Raw genomic sequence first — 17,913 nt, 5'->3', positions numbered from 1 at the left:
GTTCGATTCCCGGCCAGGACACATGCCCGGGTTGTGGGCTTGATCTCCACCGAGGAGCGTGCAGGAGGCAGCCGATCCGTGATTCTCTCTCATCATGGATGTTTCGCTCGCTCTCTCTCTCTCTCCCTCTCCCTTCTTCCTCTCTGAAATCAATAAAAATATATATTGCCGAAACCGGTTTGGCTCAGTGGATGGAGTGTCGGCCTGTGGACTGAAGGGTCCCGGGTTCGATTCCGGTCAAGGGCATGGACCTTGGTTGCAGGCACATCCTCAGTGGGAGGTGTGCAGGAGGCAGCTGATCGATGTTTCTCTCTCATCGATGTTTCTGGCTCTCTGTCCCTCTCCCTTCCTCTCTGTAAAAAATCAATAAGATATATTAAAAAAAAAGTATATATATATATTAAAAAAAATTAACCGGGAAACTAGTGGGGTTCCGACGGACACGGCAGGGCTGCTGCACCTGAAACGGCGGCCGCTGGTTGCTCCTCAGATTTAAACCACAACGAACGACAATGAAAAGCCCAGTTCTCCCGGCAGCACTGGCCGCGTGTCACCTCGCTGCAGGCAGTGAGGCCTGGCGGGCGGGCGGCTGGGTGGGCACCGCACCCACCAAATGCACACACCTGGAGGCTCTCTTACAGGTGGCTTGGGCTTCCCAGGCACCCCTCACTCGTCTAGGGGGCGCCCTCTCAGGGACCTTTCCAAACCAGACTCAACAGCTGTCAGCAACTGCCCGTCCACCAGGATGCTCAGCAGAGGCCGCCCGACCCCGGCCTCGGGGCCACCTCGTTCCGCAGCCGCCGCCGCCGCCGCGGGAGCCACGTGAACACAGCGCGCTGCCGGCACATCCCCTCTTCCAAGGGGGCCTCCTGGCGGGGGCCAAGGCGCCCGAGGGAGGGTTCGGGGAGGGGGGCTCTTTCCTGCGCTTCCTGGCTGCAGGCCTGTCCCCAGGCGCACCCCGGGGGGCTCGGAGGGCGCCCCGGCCTGGGGTTCTAGCTGCGCGGAGACCCGAAGCATCCTTGGGACGGGCAGGGGGGTGGCCGCGCAGGCCGGGGGGGCGGGGCCTCTAGGGGGCGGGGCCTCCGGGAGGCGGGGCCTCGGCGCCTTATAAATAGCGGAGCGGGCGCGCGCCCCGCCAGAGAGCGAGCGCGCAGCGGCGGCGACGACCTCACGTGTCCCGGCCGGCCTCCCGCGTCACTCTTCCCCGCGCCCCCGCGTCCCCCGCGCCCCCGGCCGCCGTCCCGGCTCCGGCCCCGGCCCCCGGCCGCTCGCCAGGCCCAGACCCCGCGCCCCCGCCCAGGACCGGCCGCGCCCCAGGCCCGCCGCCGCGCCGCCATGGGGGTGGAGGGCTGCACCAAGTGCATCAAGTACCTGCTCTTCGTCTTCAATTTCGTCTTCTGGGTGAGCTGGGGGGGGGGGGGGGCGGGGCGGGGCGGGGGGAGCCCCAGGGCCTGCAGGCCGCGCGACCCGCTAGGCCCCGCCGAGGGGGCGCAGTCGGGCCGCCAAGTTGTGGGGCCACCTGTGCGCGCGGGGCTCGGGGTGGGGGCGTCCTGGGCGGGCAGCCGGCGAGAGGGGGGTCGTCCGGGCCACCGCGCCCCTCGATGGCGGGTGGGGGGCTGCGAGCTGGGTTTGGGGGCCTGTGGTCAGTGGGGTCCGGAGCCCCGCGGCCGGGCCTGGCCGAGGCTTTTCGGGGCCTCGGGTCTGTCCCCGCTCGGGAAAGGCGGCGGGGTGCGGTGGGTGCGGGCTCGAGGCCGCGCACCCTGCCCACTCCACCCCTTGGCTACTGTGTCTGGGACCATCCTGCCTCGCGGGGCCGGAAGGGGGGCTCGAGGGCGGGGCTCACGGCGTCCCGCCCCCATGAGCTCATCCGGGCCACCGCCCCTGGGTGGGTGGCTGGTCCAGGGGGGTGCATCCTCCGTCGGAATCTTGGGACCGTCCACCCCACTCTTGGCCCAGCCCAGCGCACCCCTCATTCAGCTGCTACCGCCCTGGGGATCGTGGGGGGGGGGGCCAGGCTCACTGGGCCTGGAGTGGCCGGTGGGCTGGGGTGCCTGCACCATGGGGACCCCAGTGTGTGGAGCTTGGTTCCCCGCCCTCCTCACCCAGACCAAGGTTGCAGCCTGGCCTCGCGGGGGACCCTGGAGGCCCTGAGGGGTGTGGGGCTGCGGCAGCCCTTCCAGTTGGCACAGGGCAGCAGCCGGGAGACCCGGGCGTCCCTGAGGGGGCCGGGGCCAGCCTTGGGCACCCACTTGGGAAAGAAGCGCCCACAGGATGGTCCTGTTGGGGTGCAGGAGGGTCGGAGAGCCATTTCCTGACCTGGGTCTCAGCTGCCGCCAGGGGCTGGCTGCGCTTGGACTTTTGTTCTCACTTCCTGTTGGTGCGCAGGGGCCCGGAACGGGTGGGGGTCCCACGGCCATGCCCTGCCTCCCCAGGCCCGTCCCCTGGGCAGTGACCGGGACCCCCGCCCAGGCCCCACGCTGCTGGCTGCTCACCGTCCGCGCGGAGAGGACGGGAGGGATGCCGTGGGGTGGAGGGTGTATTCCTCAAGTGGACGCAGGAAGGCGAACTTTAGGAGTGGGCCCCCGAGCCAGTATGGGGTGAGGACCCCGTCACAGTGGGGGGCCCAGGGTGAGAGGCCGGGACGGGACTGAGCTCTCGCTAGGGGGGCAGTGGGGGTGTCACATCGACCCGGGGGCGGGCCTGGCGTGGCCCCAGGCAGGCACCGGGGCCCTTGCTGAAGGGATGGTGTTCTCAGCCTTAGCGTGGGCCTGCTTTGGCCCTGGGGTAGGGGTCAGGGGGCCACCCAGACACCCCCTGGCCCCTGAGCTGGATGTGAGGAGGAGAGGATGCTGTCGGGAAGTGGAGGGTGGGCGGGGGAGGGGACTTCTCAGAGTGGGTGCTGGTCCCTCCCACCTGCCCCGCTGGGGCCGTCTCCAGGGGATGCCACCCCGTCAGAGCCCCGCTGGGTGGCCTGATGGTTTCCCAGGCAGCGGGCAGAGCCCGGGACGTCCCCGGGGCATGTGGATGGAAGTGTTTGTGGGGCCTCCCTCCTGGGCCTGCCCCGTGGAGCTGAGAGCTGAATCCGTCCACCGTCGCCTTGGTCCCCAGTCACAGGCCCCACCCACCCGCGCTGGCGGGGAGCGCTGAGCCCTGCGTGCTGGGGGCACACCCCGAGGAGCCCCTCTGCGCCCCCTGCGTCCCCTGGCTGCCGCATGGCGCCGTGGAGTGGACCTGGGTGGCGGCCCCACCGCACGGCTCCGGTGCTGGCCCTCAGCTTCCCCCCTAGCGTGGGGTCCTCTGAACCCTGTCCCGGGGGTGCTGGTGGACGAGCTCGCCGAGGGGGGACCACAGGAAACGGTGTCGGCTGTGCAGGCATTGCCTTGGGGACGGGCCTCCGGGCCCTGGGGGGACGGAGGCTCCCGGTGCCAGCGAGCATCCCGGCCACAGGGCAGGAGTGGGTGCTGAGGTGGGAGCCCAGAGGAGCGGGTGACGGTGGGTGTCTGGATCCGGGAACATTTTAGTTACATCTCAGAGAGCAAGAGGCCCCCACGTGGGCGTGGCCTCAGGCGGCCTGGCACGCTGGTCCAGGAAGGAGCGGTCACCCCCACGCCCACTCGGGCACGCCTGCCCTCACCCTTGCTGACACCCTGGGCCCCAGGCGGCATCCACGCAGCCTGCCCCGACCCCCGCCTGCTCTGGGCTCCCGGCCACCCGGCATCCGGCTGTGAGGCGGGGACACAGTGCCAAGCAGCGAGGAAATCCCCCGTTGGGGTGGGCTGGGAGCTTCCTGGCCGAGGTGGCCGGGAGCCGAGTGCTGGGGCAGGTCAGGGAGGCGAGGCTCCATCCCTGCTCACCCACCGAGCCGGTGGGTGGCCGGGGGCAGGCGTGACCTGGGCGGGCGTGACGGGGCGGCGGCTGGCCTCACCTGGGGGTAGGTATGTGCTAGCCCTCTCCTTGGGGGCTGTCCAGAGAGCCCTGGAGGTGCCACGGGCCCTTGGGGGCGGAGGCGCGGCGAGCGTGCCTGCCTGGGCCTGGCGGTCCTCTACCTAATGCAGCCGGTGGCCGCGGTCCAGCGGCCGGGCTGCCAGGCCTGATGGGAACGAGGCTGATGAGAAGCCTCACTAACGGGCATTTAATTTTCGCTTCCAGACAGCACATGACTGTCTGTCACTTAGCGGCGCTGTCGCCTTCCTTCTGGGAGGGGGTGTCCCTGGAGGCTCTGGCGGGGCGGGTGGGGGGGGGGTGAGGGATGGGGGGGCGGGGCTGAGGTTTCCTGCTGCTCTCTGGGGTGGGCGAGGGGACCCTAGGTGCCCCTGGGCATCTGGCTGAGAAGAGGAAGTCTGACCCTGGGCCCGCCGGCCTCGGGGAGGTGTCCTAACCCGCCCGCAGGGCCCTCAGCACCAGCTCGCCTCTGCTTCCGGCCATTGAGTCCAGCTTTGTCTTTAGCTCTTGCTGCTTCCCTGTCCCGACAGGGGGGCGGCCCCAACCACTGCTCCCCAAGACCGAGCCCCGGCTTCCACTCCACCTACATCGTGAAGGGGAAGAAGCTGGGTCCTCGGATCAGCGAGGTTCGCAGTCCAGGAGGCGTGGAGGGAGACGGTCCCCTTGGCACTGGCCCCGTGTTTTGGAGAGGGCCCGGGGGGAGGGGGGGCAGCTGCTGGTTCTGGCCCTGGCACCCCAGGACCTGGCCGGGCACTGGCGAGGGGAGACTCCTGCCCGGTGGCCGGACTCTGGGTCCAGACGGGAGACCAGCCTCGCCGGGAATGGCCCCGGCGAACCCTCTGAGCCGCTTCCCACCTGCCCAGCACAAGGTGGTTTGAGCCAGCACGCTTCCAGAAGCTTCTGGGCTTCTCAGCCCCCGCCCCCCCCCCCCCCCCCCCACACACACATACACACTTTGTATTTGGGGGCCTGGCCCCAGCCCCTCCTCCCGATGGCAGAGCAGGTTTACATAAGACCATTTGGGGGCCTCCACGTGGGCCCCCAGATGCTCGGGGAGCACCTGCCAGCGGGCAGGGGCCATGCCCAAGGGGCTGACAGCTGGACCCCCATCCTAAGCTGGCCACCAGCGTGTGGCAGCGAGGGAGCCTGGGACAGGGCCGGGCGGCCAGGCTCGGGGTCCTGAACCGGATCAGGCCTGGGGAGCAGGGACCCGCCTTGCCCTGGTGCTTAAAGCAGTGCCCCTGCTACGAGCTTGGGACAAGCTTTTCTTGTTGTTTGCCGACTTCTTTGCAAGTTACGGGGCGACGTGGCCATTGCCCAGAAGGCGAAGGGACGGGAAGGCCGGGCTGGTCTGCCCTGTGGGCCCACCTGGCGCCCTGCGCTGCCGCCCAGGGGTCTCTGTACCGACTGCCCTACGTCCAGGTCTGACGCCTCGGGGGATGTCTGACGGCGCCGTGACCCGTCTCACCTGTGCGTCACCTGTGGGCCTACTGAGGTTGGTCTAGGCCCAGCGGAGAGCAGCTCCTGGTGTGTGTGTGGGGGGCATGGAGACTCGGGCCGAGACCCCTGGGGTTCAAGACCCTGGGCACAGCTGTGAGCCCTGGAGAGAGGACCCCAGGTGGCCCACCTCCCCGGGGGCTGGGAGGCCTGAGCCCAGAGCTCGGTGCTGGGGGCCCCGGTGCGGGGGCCTCTGAGGGCAGCGGGTTGGGGAACCAGTGACTGCAGCCCACCCAGCGCTCCCAGGGGGCTCCACTCCCCATCCCGGGGCCGGCCCCGCCCTCTGCACGCACAGCCTTCCCTCGGCCCCACCCGGTAACAGCCCGGCTCCGCGAGGTGGCCGTCCCCACGGCAGCAGGCACCGGGCTGCAGCGTCCCTTTGCCTCCTCCTGGGCCGGCCGTAACCACGGGCTGGCAGCACCCTGAGATTCCCGGAGGCCACAGGAGGAAGTGGTGGGCAGGCTGGAAACCAGAGCTGGAAACCAGAGCTGGGACCAGAGTGGTTCACAGCCTGAGTGGCTCCCCCAGGGCAGGTGGCTGCGCCTGGGTGGGAGCCGGTGCCCGGCAGCTTCTGGGTGCTGCTGGCCCGGACGCCCTGCCTGAGCCATCTCCTCCGCACACCCTCCTTGTCAGACCTGCCGGCCCCGCTCCCTTCTCTGCAGGCCACCGGCATCTGTGTCCACGTGGCCCCCCAGCAGGGCCCAGGGGCAGAGGGGATTCCCACCGGAGGGCCCTTCCGGCCAGTGGGGGGTGAGGGGTGGGGAGCAGGGCTGGCTGGGCAGGGAGGTGGCAGGCCCGGGGTCTGGCCCTGGGAGCAGCTGAGCCCTGGGCCTCTCCACGGCCCCGAGAGGTGGCCGGGGCCCTCGTGGTGGGAGGTGGCACCTGTTCCATAGCCCGTGGGGCCCAGGGGGGCAGTGTCCTCCCCCCCCCCCGCCCCGACTCGCCGCCCCTATTTTTAGACGCCTCGCTGGCGGCTTCCTGAGGTCGAGGGGCCGAGGGAGGTTTCAGCTTCCTGTGAGCCCAGGTCCCCGGCGAGCGTCCTTCCTGCCTTCGCGGGCCTGGGACCGCTGCGCACCCGGAGCTCGAGGGGCCGGTGCCACCAGGGAGGAGTCTGCCCCGTCCCCGCGTGTGGGCAGAGCGAGGGTCAGCCGCAGGGACCTCCGCCCCCGCCCCCTCCGCTGGCGTCTCAGCCGGGAAGGGGCTCCGACTCCCGGTGTCTCCGGGGCGTTTCCTGCCTCCGGCCTTCACGCACCGGGGCACAGTCTCCGGCCCGGCCTCCCCGTCGCCACGCCAGGCGGGTGTTGGCGGTGCCATTTCTCAGCAACATGTGCCCCCCCCCTTGGCTGAGCGGAGCCGAGGCCCGTGGGTGTCCCCGCTGGCGGCCCACCCTGTTCACGAGGGGCTGCCTTCCCAGAGGACGGGCTCTGGGGTCCGGCTAGACCGGCGTCCCTTCGCGGGAGTTGTCCTGCGTGGCGGAGGAATGCGTGGGCAGGACCCGGGTGGCGCGGGGCCTGCCGGGGGGAGGGGGGGGGCGGGGGCGGGGAGACGGGTGGCTGGCCTCCCTGGCGGGTAGGGGCCTGTGTGCTGGTGGGGGCGGCCCCCTCTCGTCTGGGTCCCTGCAGAGGGTGGGGCCTCGGGCCTGGCGGGCAGCACCCCTCCCTCGAGCACCCTCGACGCGGCTTCTTGGAAACGCAGGGCCGGGCAGGAGCCCAGCGTGCTTGGCAGCCCCTGCTCAGCCGGCGCCATCACGCCTGCTTCTCGGAACGGAGGAGGAAGGAGACAAACGGAACCGTCCCGGAGGGTTACAAACGCCCCGTGCTGTGCCCGCGTGGGCCCTCCCGCCCGCCCGCAGGGGAGCGGCTCAGCCCCGAGAGCTGCCGCCCCGGCAGGCGCCCCCCCCCCCCCCCCCCCCCCCCCCGTGGCCGGCTGGCGGGAGCGGAGTCCTGTGTCCCCGCGTGGACGGTGAGGGCCCGGTGGGCCTGCCTCGCAGCTCCCGCTGGCGTGAGGCTCGGCACCGTCTCCCTACGCGGCAAGGGGCCCGGCACCCATGCGCCCAGCTCACCCCCCGATGTCCCGGCGTCACTGACGAGGTGGCCCCTGTCGCCTTCCGTGCACGGGCGCTGGACCCTGGTGACGGACGTGCGTGCGTCCTCGGCCCGTGGACCGGACAGCGGGCGCGGCGAGCCCCGAAGCAGCCCCCTAACGGCCTTGCTGCTTTAGAGGTTCAGGGCCCAGAGGTTTGGGGTGACCTGTGGTGTTTTTAGGTTTTATCTGACATAAACGGCACGTGTGTAACTTGTACAACTCGTTCAGTTTTGACCCAAGCAGGTGGCTGCGACGCTGTCCCCCCATCAGGATATGAGGGCCCCGTCTGCCAGCCTCGAAGGGTCCTCAGCCGTGCGCTCCCCCCCCACTCCCCCACCTCGGGCCAGGCAGCCTGGCTCCTGGACCGAGTTGGCATTTCTTGGGGGGCTGCCCGTCAGCGCTGTGGGCAGGCGTTGCTGCCTCGGGTCCCCACGCTCTTGCTGGGAGGGTCCCCCGCGCTGCCGCACCCGTTGGCTCTGTTCCCGCGTCCAGGCCCCCGCGGGTGGCGTCAGGGCTGTCCCCCGGTTGGGGCTGTGTCACGGGAAGCTGCCAGGAGCACCGGGACCATGTCCTTGGACGGGGCATCACTTTGGTGCAGGCGAGAAGGGGCAGGGGTGGGCGCGGATCTCACTTTGGAGCTGTCCCCCCACCCCCCCGGTTGGAGGTCCTTGTCCTTGTCATCCTGTGGCCCCTCGGGGTGGGGGGCCCCTGGGGACTTGTTCGGGTTCCCCGACGCCCGTGTGCCCTGTCGTACCGGCCGTGGGTTCTCCTCTCTGGGGGGGCGTTCACAGCGTTCGTCTGTCGGGAAAATCCGGCCGTTTTCTTACGTTGAGACTCGAAAGTGCTTTCTAGACTTTGGGGACCCCCTGCTCAGCCGCCCGCCCGCCCGCCTAGTGGTCAGCTCGTCTTGGGGAGCGGGCTCGGGGGCGGGCGCTGTTTCAGGGCCCTGGCCTGCCTCCTGGGCCGAGGTTGTGGGGTTCTGGGGCTCCAGACGCCGTCCCGCCCCTCGCTCTGCTCTTCGGTTGTGGGCGGCCCATCGTGTAGGTGACGGGCCGGGAGGAGGGCCACGCCAGCCAGGCCCTGCCCTGCAGCAGCCTCCCAGTCACTCTGGGGGGCAGGTTGGGGGTCACGGGGAACGGGGGTGGGGGGGCTGGCGAGGATCCCTCCTTGATGAAGGCGCCGGCTGTGCGATCCCGCCAGGGCGCTGGGGGTGGATCCCCGTGTCCCCTCAGCTCCTGGGGCGAGGGGCTGGCTGTGGGGAAAAGGTGGGGGCGTCCCCAGCCCAGCCGGGCGCCACCCCACGCTGGGCTCCCCTGGCCACGGGACACTGAGGCCGGCTCTGTGACCGCAGAGGGAGGCCCCGGGCCGCCCCCGCCCCTCCCCGCCGCCCTGGAACGTCCCACAGAGCGCTCTGGACCACACTTTCCAAACAGAAGAAGTGATGTTTTCAGGCCAGAGTTACCATGGCAACCCTCAGCCTCCTCTGGAGTCGCAGATGGCAGCCAGCTCTGAGAGGGGAGGACTGGGGCACCCGCCCGCCCGCCTCCACGCTCCACCTCCCCCCGTGCACGTCCCACGGGCCCTCCGGCCCTCTCTCGGGGTGACAGGCACCGCAGAGCAGGGCCAGGATGCTGGCGCCTGGGGCCCTGCCCTCTGAGGGTACGCGGGGGCCTGAGTGCCCTGGGAGGGCCCTGACCTTGCCAGCAGGTGCACAGTGGGACCCAGGAGGGGAGCGCTTCCCACCCTGCACCCCTCCCCCGCCCACCCCCACCTCCCCACCCCCGCCCAACCAGCAGACCCCGTGAACTTAGGGAGGAGGAGCTGAGGACCCAAGCCCCAGCCCAAGGGGGTGGAGGTGCCGGGTCCTCGGGGTGGGAGTCCAGCTGCTGCTGGGTGCCTGTGCCCCCCCTGCCCCCCATCCCAAGCTGAGCCCAGTGTAGAGGGTCCGGGGTGGGGGCGCAGCCCACAGTCCTTCCTGCCCCTCGCCATTGCCCGGGGTCTCCTCCCTGGAGTCCTGGGCTGCTGGGGGCTCCCCTTGGGGTGGTTCTTGGTGCTGGGCCTGAGTCTCACAGGGAACCTGTCCCCCCTCCCGTCACCCTCCCGGGGCCCCTCCCTCACCAGGGCTGTGGGGTCAGGACCGAGGCTGGTCAGCTCGTTTCTGGGGGTCTGGTTTTTTCTTTCTTTTTTTAAATTATTGTGATTGACTTCAGAGAGGAAGGGAGAGAGAGAGAGAAACATCAGTGATCAGCTGCCTCCTGCACGCCTCACCCTGGGAATTGAACCCGCAACCAGGGCATGTGCCCTGACCGGGAATTGAACCTGTAACTTCCTGGTTCATAGGTTAAAGCTCAACCCCTGGGCCATCCCGGCCGGGCTGCTGTTTGATTTCTCTGCCCCATTGGACATGTGGCCACGGGTCAGTGGGGTCAGCGCCCGGAGGTTCCCAGCATCGGGATGGGAGGCCGGGCTCGGCGCGTGGACCAGCCATGGGCAAACTACGGCCCGCGGGCTGGATCCGGCTGTTCTACCCGGTTCTCTTGCTCTCCCCTCCGCTCCTTTCCTTTGAATTTATATTCGTTCACACAAACACTCCATCCATGCTTTTGTTCCGGCCCTCCGGTCCAGTTTAAGAACCCAGTGTGGCCCTCGAGTCAAAAAGTTTGCCCACCCCTGGCGTGGACGCTGGAGGCAGGAGCGGCCAGGGCTTCCCACCAGGGCCCTGCAGCTCCGGAGCTCAGCCCCCTCGGAGGGCACCCAGGGCTGGTCGGTGCTCAGTGGTCTTGCCACCGAGCCGCACCAAGTCCCCTGAGGGCCCCCGGAGCCCCGTCGCTCACCAGGCTCTGAGGGTGCAGCCTCCCTCCTGCCCCATCCGGCGAGCACGGCGGCGTCCTTCCGCCCGCTGCCTCCCCCGCCCCGTCCTCCACGGGGTCCCAGGCGCCCGGGACTGTGGGCAGTGCCATCCCCGAGGGGCCGCTTGGGGTCTGCGGTGGCCTGTGGCCTGTGGCCAGGCCCAGCAAACGCAGATGAGGGCGCCCCCTAAAAGCACAGGCACCCGCTTACAGCCGAGCTGCAGATGGACAGCGAGCTCGCTTGGGCACTCAGCATGTCCCGTGGTGTTTGGGGGGCGCGCCCTGCAGGGGTGGGTGGGGACCCGCATCGTGGTCCCTGCTGGCCTTCCTGGGGCACCTCAACAACCCCGCAAAGCAGGCGGCCGGCGGCCCTCGGAGACTGAGCGGCGGAGGGGAGGCCCGGCACCGCTCCGGGTTGCTCCGTGTGTGGCGGTTCAGCGCGGTGTGCTACGGCTCATACCTGCGCTGCGGCCCTGGGCCACGGTAACACCTGCCCTGTCCTTTCCCCAGCTGGCCGGAGGCGTGATCCTGGGCGTGGCCCTGTGGCTGCGCCATGACCCGCAGACCACCAACCTCCTCTACCTGGAGCTGGGCGACAGGCCTGCACCCAACACCTTCTACGTAGGTGAGTTCTCGTGGGCCACCTGCTGTGGGCGGGGCCAGCACGGTGGCTGGTCATGAGCTCAGGGCGGCCAGACAGGCAGTCAGGGAGGGCTCCCAGGAGGAGGCGGGGCTCCCAGGAGGAGGCGGGGCTGAGTGGGGTGAGGTCAGCCTGGGGCCTGAGGGCCTAGGTAGGACCTTGGGGCCTGGGTATCCCCCACCCCCGGTGGTCCAGGGAAAGCTGGAACTGAGGGGGTGTGGCTTGTTGGGCCCCGGATCGCTCTGGGGGCTGAGCCAGAGCTGAGGGCAGCCGCTGAGGGGGCGGGGGGGCGGGGGAGCTGTGTCCCGGTGGGTATCTTGGGAGGCCCCCTGGGCAGCCAGCGCCTGAGCCTGGGGGGTGGAGACTCAGGCCCAGGAGGGAGGGTGGGGGCCGCTGCCTCAGGCCACCCACAGCCACACCTTGCTGCCTTGTTAGGCTGCCCATTGGCCTGTCGGCCTCCGCTGTCTGGGGGGGCGGGGTGGAAGGGGGAAAGGGGGACACCTCCAGGGTCCCAGCCAGCGGGCGGAGGCAGGCCTGGCCCTGCTGGGACCTGGGTGTTTGGGGAGACGTTTCCTTCAAAGAAAGTGGGAGTGACCTTCGGGGCCAGCTCAGGCGGGCTGCCTGCCTGGTCCAGGGCCTGGTCTGGAGCGCCACAGACCTAGGTACAGGGTCCTCACGGGGCCGGGAGGCAGAGGGCTGGGTTGCAGGGCCCTAGACAGGCGCCCCTTCTCCCTGGAGAGCCCAGCCTGTGCCTCGGGCCGTGGTTCCCTGGGGGCAGCCATCCCTGGGGAGGGCCTGAACCCTTATCTGCAGGCCCCCCAGACGGGAGCCTCACAGGCTGGTCTCGGGGGAGCCCGCCGCCACGAGAGCACACGTGGGCCCCACCAATCCTGGGCCAGCCTCACAGGTGTCTGAGGACTCGGGGGTCCCCTGGGCTCTTGAGGGCTGTTTCCCTCCTGCCCCCTCCCCAGGACTCTAAGCCAGCAGCCACCAGGCGTGACCCAGCGGGTCCCTGTCCCGTCCAAATGCCTGAGGGACTGCTGCCACCCCTCCCTGTCCCCTTTCTGGGGCCTGGAGCCCCTCTTGGGCAGGTGATGTGGAAAGGGGTCCCTCTCCTGGGGGTGAGCTGCCCTGCTCGAGGTCCGGCCTGGCTGGAGAGGACCTGAGGCTCCCGGCTTCAGGCCAGGGCTGGGCTTGGGCGGGAGCAGGGCACAGGGCACAGGCGGGTTGGGAGGTTGGGGTGTCCCCTGGGGGCGCAGCTGCTCTGGCCCTTGGCAGAAGGGTGGAGGCGTGGGGCTGTGCCCAGGCGTCATGGGGAAGTGGCCCCTGAGGAGGCCCGTGGGCAAGGCTGGCCGTGGAGCAGCGTCCCCCTAGGCAGGTGCCCCCCGGCTGCCCCAGCCTCTGCCCGTCTCCTGGCTGGGCAGCCTGCCCTGGGGAGGCAGCCTCAGTGCTGGGGGCTACCTGGCGGGCAGGGTGAGGGCAGGGCCTGGACTGGACTGGGCTTCTGCCACCGCGTGGGCATGGGCCCCCCAGAGCTCCTCTGGCTGCCTAGCCCCTGCCCGGCCAGGAGGCCCTGGCCTTTGGACACGTCTCGCCGGCCCCGATGTGGGCGGGGCCTGCCAGGGTCGGGGGCAGGGCAGCAGACGTGGGCTCTCCAGGACAAGGGCTCTTTGTGCGACGCCAGGACGAGGGGCGGGTTAGCAGGCACCCTGGTCAGCGGGCACCCTCAGCACGGGCAACCCTGCTGCCTAGGCGGGCGCCCGACCTCACCTGCGAGCTGGACGGTCCCCGCGCTGGGGGGAGGTCCGGGATTGGGCCTGCGGGACTGTGGATCGGGCACCTGCTCTGCAGTCTGCTGGCCCCTTGCAGGACCCTCCGCAGCCCTGAACACGGCAGGCTCCTCCCGGGCCCCCTTCAGCATCTCGTGAACCTCACTGAGGGTGCTGTGCCCGGAGCGGGGAGCCCCTGAGGGCAGGCTACGGGGCGCACGGGCGGCTTTGTCCTGAGCCCGGTGGTGGGGCCTGACCCCGGGCGTGAGGGGGTGGGGCTGAGCTGGGGTCCTGCTCTGGAGAAGACGGGCTGCCCACGTGGCTGTGCCGGCCGATGGCTGGGGCTGCAGCGGGCGAGGGGCGGGGGACCCTGCAGGGACAAGCTCAGAGCTCCCAAGGGCACCGGCCTCTGGTGGGACGAGGACACCTGAAGGCTACATGGCCCGCCGGGGCCTCTGGGGCCCCTTCCCGGTGGCGCTCCGGCCCCCCAGGAGTGTGTGCCCAGCCTGGTGGGCATGCGGGCGGGGCGGGAGGACACACCGACCCCTGTGTGCCCTCCTCAGGCCGCCCTGCCACCACACACCGTCCTGGCGGGGGCCCCGCTGCCCGCCACCCCAGCTCCCGGCCACCGCGCCCAGCGGCCTCCAGCCTGGGCCTTGGGCGGGTCCAGCCTCTGAGCTCCGATTTTAGAGCCGCCCGGGCAGCCAGGCCTGACCCCTGCCCCACCCAGCCCGCAGCTGGGCCCTCCCCACCGTGGCACCAATGCAGGGCTGTGGGGGGCCGAAAAGGTGCTGATTGTAGGGGTCACACAGGGAGAGACAGTCCCCTGAGAGCTCTGACCCATGTTCTCTGAGCCCTTCCCTGAATGCCATGGTGCCGAGAAGAGGAAGCGGGCACGGGGCCTCACCGGCTGCAGCCCCTCGCTGCTCCTCCCGGGCAGGGGCGGGCGTGCACCCGCGGGGAGAGGTCGGGGGGGTGGGCGCCGGGGGACATGGCCCGGGAGGTCCCGGTGGGGGCACTGAGGCGCATGTCCCCCGCAGGCATCTACATCCTCATTGCCGTGGGCGCTGTCATGATGTTCGTGGGGTTCCTGGGCTGCTACGGGGCCATCCAGGAGTCGCAGTGCCTGCTGGGGACGGTAGGTCGCGGGGAGGTGGGGGCACAGGGCTGACGGACGCCCAGGGAAGAACCAGGAGCTCCGGGAGGCTGTGTGAGCTAAGGAGCTGGGGCGCCCCCGTGCCCAGTCTGGCCCTGGTGGAGGGGTCATGGCAGCCGCCACCTTCCCCGAGGCCGGTGCTCACGACCCGTCGTAAATGCCACCTGGCTGATGGCTGCTCTGCCTGGGTCCCGAGGCCAACTTCCAAAGCTGCTCTCTGTTTCTTTAAAATGCCGCAGAGATCGTAACTAAAGTGGGGAGCCCCACCCTCAGGGGTCCCTGGATGTAATAACATGGGGAGCCCCACCCTCAGGGGTCCCTGGATGTAATAACATGGGGAGCCCACCCTCAGGGGTCCCCGGCCCTGCGAGCTGGCTGTGGCCTCCAGGGCCTCCGGTGGGGGAAACGGAGGCACCAGGGTGACCCCTCCTGCGGGAGAGGGAGGAAGGGGCACCTGTGCTCCCGCCCGCCGAGCCCTGGACTCGCCTCCCTGCCCAGCTGCCTGCCCGTGGCCACCAGGGGAACATGGGCCGAGTCTTAGCCTCTGTGCCCCCCGCTCCATGGGGCTCATTCCCAGGCAGGAGGTGGGTGGGGGGTCCTGCCAGCCACCCCCCGACACACACAGTGGTCACTTGGATGTTGGTCATCTGTGGGAGTCCAGCCCCACGCCGCCACCACTGGTCTGGGCACTGAAAGCCCTGGGTAGTCCCGGCCTGCCCTGCCCCCCTCTGTCCTGCCCCCCTGCCCTGACCCCCTCTGCCCTGATCCCCTCTGCCCTGACCCCCCCTGCCCTGCCCCCTGCCCTGACCCCCCCTGCCCTGACCCTCCTCTGCCCTGCCCCCCCTGCGCTGCCCCCCCTGCCCTGCTCCCCTCTGCCCTGACCCTCCTCTGCCCTGACCCTCCTCTGCCCTGCCCCCCCTGCCCTGCTCCCCTCTGCCCTGACCCTCCTCTGCCTTGACCCCCTCTGCCCTGACCCTCCTCTGCCCTGCCCCCCCATCCTGACCCTCCTCTGCCTTGCCCCCCTCTGCCCTGCTCCCCTCTGCTCTGCCCCCCTCTGCCCTGCCCACCCCTGCCCTGACCCTCCTCTGCCTTGCCCCCCTCTGCCCTGCTCCCCTCTGCTCTGCCCCCCTCTGCCCTGCCCCCCTCTGCCCTGCCCACCCCTGCCCTGACCCCCCCTGCCCTGACCCTCCTCTGCCTTGCCCCCCCTCTGCCATGACCCCCCCCTGCCCTGACCCCCCGCCCTGCCCCCCCTCTTTGTGTTGACCCCCACCTCTCGGCCTTTGCAGTTCTTCACCTGCCTGGTGATCCTCTTTGCCTGTGAGGTGGCCGCCGGCATCTGGGGCTTCGTCAACAAAGACCAGGTGAGCCTGGGTCCGTGGGGGTGGCCGGCCCCCGCTTGGGGGCAGGGAGCAGCACCCACTCTCGGTTGGGGGACAGTCAGACGGCGGGTGCTCTTGGGGCTCCTCCTGGGGCCGACTGGTAGGAAGGCCACAGAGGGCTCTCGGGGGAGTGGCCTGGGCTGCGCTGGGAGGCCCTGAGGCCTGGCCCTCACTTGCTGGGCTTCCCCTCCCCAGATCGCCAAGGACGTGAAGCAGTTCTATGACCAGGCCCTGCAGCAGGCGGTGGTGGAAGACGAGGCCAACAATGCCAAGGCTGTGGTGAAGACCTTCCACGAGACGGTGCGGGCCGGGGGCCGGGGCGCTGAGGGCCGGGGAAGGCGGGGCGCTGAGGGACGGGGAAGGCGGGCAGGGATGAAGCCTGGCTGGGCTTGAGTCTGGCCTCAGCTCCAACCTTGGGAGCAGGAGGGACCTGGCAGCCCTGCTCCTCAAGGACCGTGGGCCCCCCTGTAAGCTGGGGGTGAGGGAAAGATGGGGGGCTCCTCTGGGACCTGTGGCCCTTGGTGGGGATCCGATAAGCCAGGCCAGCCGGGGTGCTGGGTCTCTGAGCAGCAGAGCTGGGCAGGAGGGGATGGGAGGGGAGGAGGGAGCCTTCCCAGACCCTTGCCCTCGCCCACGCCCAGCCGGGGCCTCTGCCCGGCGGGTCCTCGGCCCTTCCCTCGGGTCACTTCCGCGTGCGGGGCTGACGGCCGCCCTCTGTCTCTGCAGCTCAACTGCTGTGGCTCCGACGCGCTGGTCACCCTAACCACCTCCATCCTCAGGAACAACCTGTGTCCCTCCGGCAGCACGCTGCTCAGCAACCTGCAGGTAAGCGGCGTGGGCGGGCCCACCTGCTCCTCAGCCCCGCCCACCTGCCGCGCCCTCCGGGGGTCCCGGTGGTGGCCACACTGGGTGGTGCCGAGGCCCACGGGGAAGGGGACTGTCCACCCGGTTTGGTTCCTGATGGGGCAGCTCTGAGTCCGACGGTCAGCGTCCAGGTCCTGCTGAGTGACCTCCCGTGGGAGAGGGCGCAGCACGTTGGTGTCAAGTACATTTTATTGATTTTGGAGAGGAAGGTGGGGGAGAGGGAGACAGACATGGATCGGCTGCCTCCTGCACGCCCCACACTGGGGATCGAGCCCGCGACTGGGGCACGTGTCCTGACGGGAAATCGAACCGTGACCTCCTGGTTCCGAGGTCGATGCTCAACCCCCGAGCCGCTTTTGTTTGAAAACATGTCAGGTCGAACTTGGCAGAGACCTGTTCTGAGGGGCGGGGGAGTGCTCCCACCCATGCTCTTCTGCAGTGACCCTGCTGTGCTGCTGGGGAGGAGGGGGGGCGGAGGACTGGCGCCCCTCACCCCCCACCCCTGCGCGCCCCCCCCCCCCCCCCCAGGGAGACTGCCACCAGAAGATTGACGACCTCTTCTCCGGAAAGCTGTACCTCATCGGCATCGCGGCCATCGTGGTCGCCGTGATCATGGTGAGTGGGCGTGATCATGGTGAGTGGGCGGCTGGGCGCCTTCCCCGCCCCGGGAGGCGGGTGCTGACGGCTGCCCCCCCCCCCCCCCCCGCAGATCTTCGAGATGATCCTGAGCATGGTGCTCTGCTGCGGCATCCGGAACAGCTCTGTGTACTGAGGCCCCGCCCGCTGCCCGGCCCGCTGCCCGAGGCCTGGTTGTCCGGAGGAGGGCGGGCAGGGCCTGTGTAGATAACCTTCCTGGTATTACTCTGCTACACTTACTGGCTTTTTTACTTTTGAGGTCTTGCTCCCCATTACCTTTTGGGGCCGATACCACCTGTAGGTGGCATAGGGGTAGGCCTTGGGGGCCGCAGGGCCGGGTCCCCTCTGCTTCTGGGGCCACGTGGGGGCTCTGCCCGCTCAGCCAGGCCTCTCGGGGCTGAGAGCACCTGCCGCCCGCACGCCCGCCCGCCCGCCCGCCCCCAAAGGCTCCGCCTTTTTTAATCCTCGTTCCCTTCCTGCCACCGGCCTCAGAGCTGCGTCTGTGAGCAGCCTCTGCCTTCGACACACCTGTCCTTTCTAACGCGGCACCTTTCATTGTAACTACATCTCGAACGTCACTCAATAAAGGAGGAGAGACTAGGCATGCTAACACGCCACCGGCCCTGCCTGTGCCCGCCGTGTGCCCGCCGTGTGTGAGATCTGGGGGCTCTGCTCTGTGGGCCTGGCTGGGCCCAGGGGTGCTGCCCACCCTGTTGGGCGGTGGTGGGGGCCCTGGGGAGCACTCCATGTGGCAGGGGCCCCCTTGTTGGGCCCTATGTCCCCAGAAACATCCTCCCCCCACCCCCACTCCTGCGCACCCGGCCTGGGAGGAGGAGCTGGGGTGGCCTCTGCAAGACCCGCCTGCCTCCTCCTGCAGGAGGCTCCACGGGGCACGGTGCCTGCCCCTCCCAGGCTCCTCCCTGCCCATCTGGGTGCCCAGAGGAGCTGGGTGGCTCTGGCCAAGCTGCATCTTGCGGGGCTGGAGGGGGCGTACACCCTCTGACCCAGTGGACTCAGGCCCGGCCGTGGTCTCCTGCTCAGGGCTGCTGGCCGGGGGACGCTGGGGGGCGTCACCATGAGCCTCAGGCAGGCACCC

At 69.9% G+C, this 17,913-nt stretch overlaps 1 protein-coding gene across 1 annotated transcript; it reads left to right on the top strand.

Moving 5' to 3' along the window:
• Nucleotides 1–1,143: 1,143 nt before the first annotated feature.
• CD81 (CD81 molecule) lies at nucleotides 1,144–17,419 on the top strand. Its single transcript, XM_080641886.1, has 8 exons — nucleotides 1,144–1,401; nucleotides 10,884–10,998; nucleotides 13,823–13,920; nucleotides 15,225–15,299; nucleotides 15,513–15,617; nucleotides 16,044–16,142; nucleotides 16,710–16,796; nucleotides 16,891–17,419. The coding sequence occupies exons 1-8, from the start codon at nucleotides 1,336–1,338 to the stop codon at nucleotides 16,951–16,953; spliced, it is 708 nt and encodes a 235-aa protein (XP_080498012.1). The 5' UTR covers nucleotides 1,144–1,335; the 3' UTR covers nucleotides 16,954–17,419.
• Nucleotides 17,420–17,913: the final 494 nt, after the last annotated feature.

The sequence above is a fragment of the Plecotus auritus genome (genome assembly GCF_963455305.1).
Source record: "Plecotus auritus genome assembly, chromosome: 9".
In the NCBI taxonomy this organism is placed as follows: domain Eukaryota; kingdom Metazoa; phylum Chordata; class Mammalia; order Chiroptera; family Vespertilionidae; genus Plecotus; species Plecotus auritus.
The sequence above is the reverse complement of the archived record's forward strand: the minus strand, read 5'-3'. Positions and strand labels throughout refer to the sequence as shown.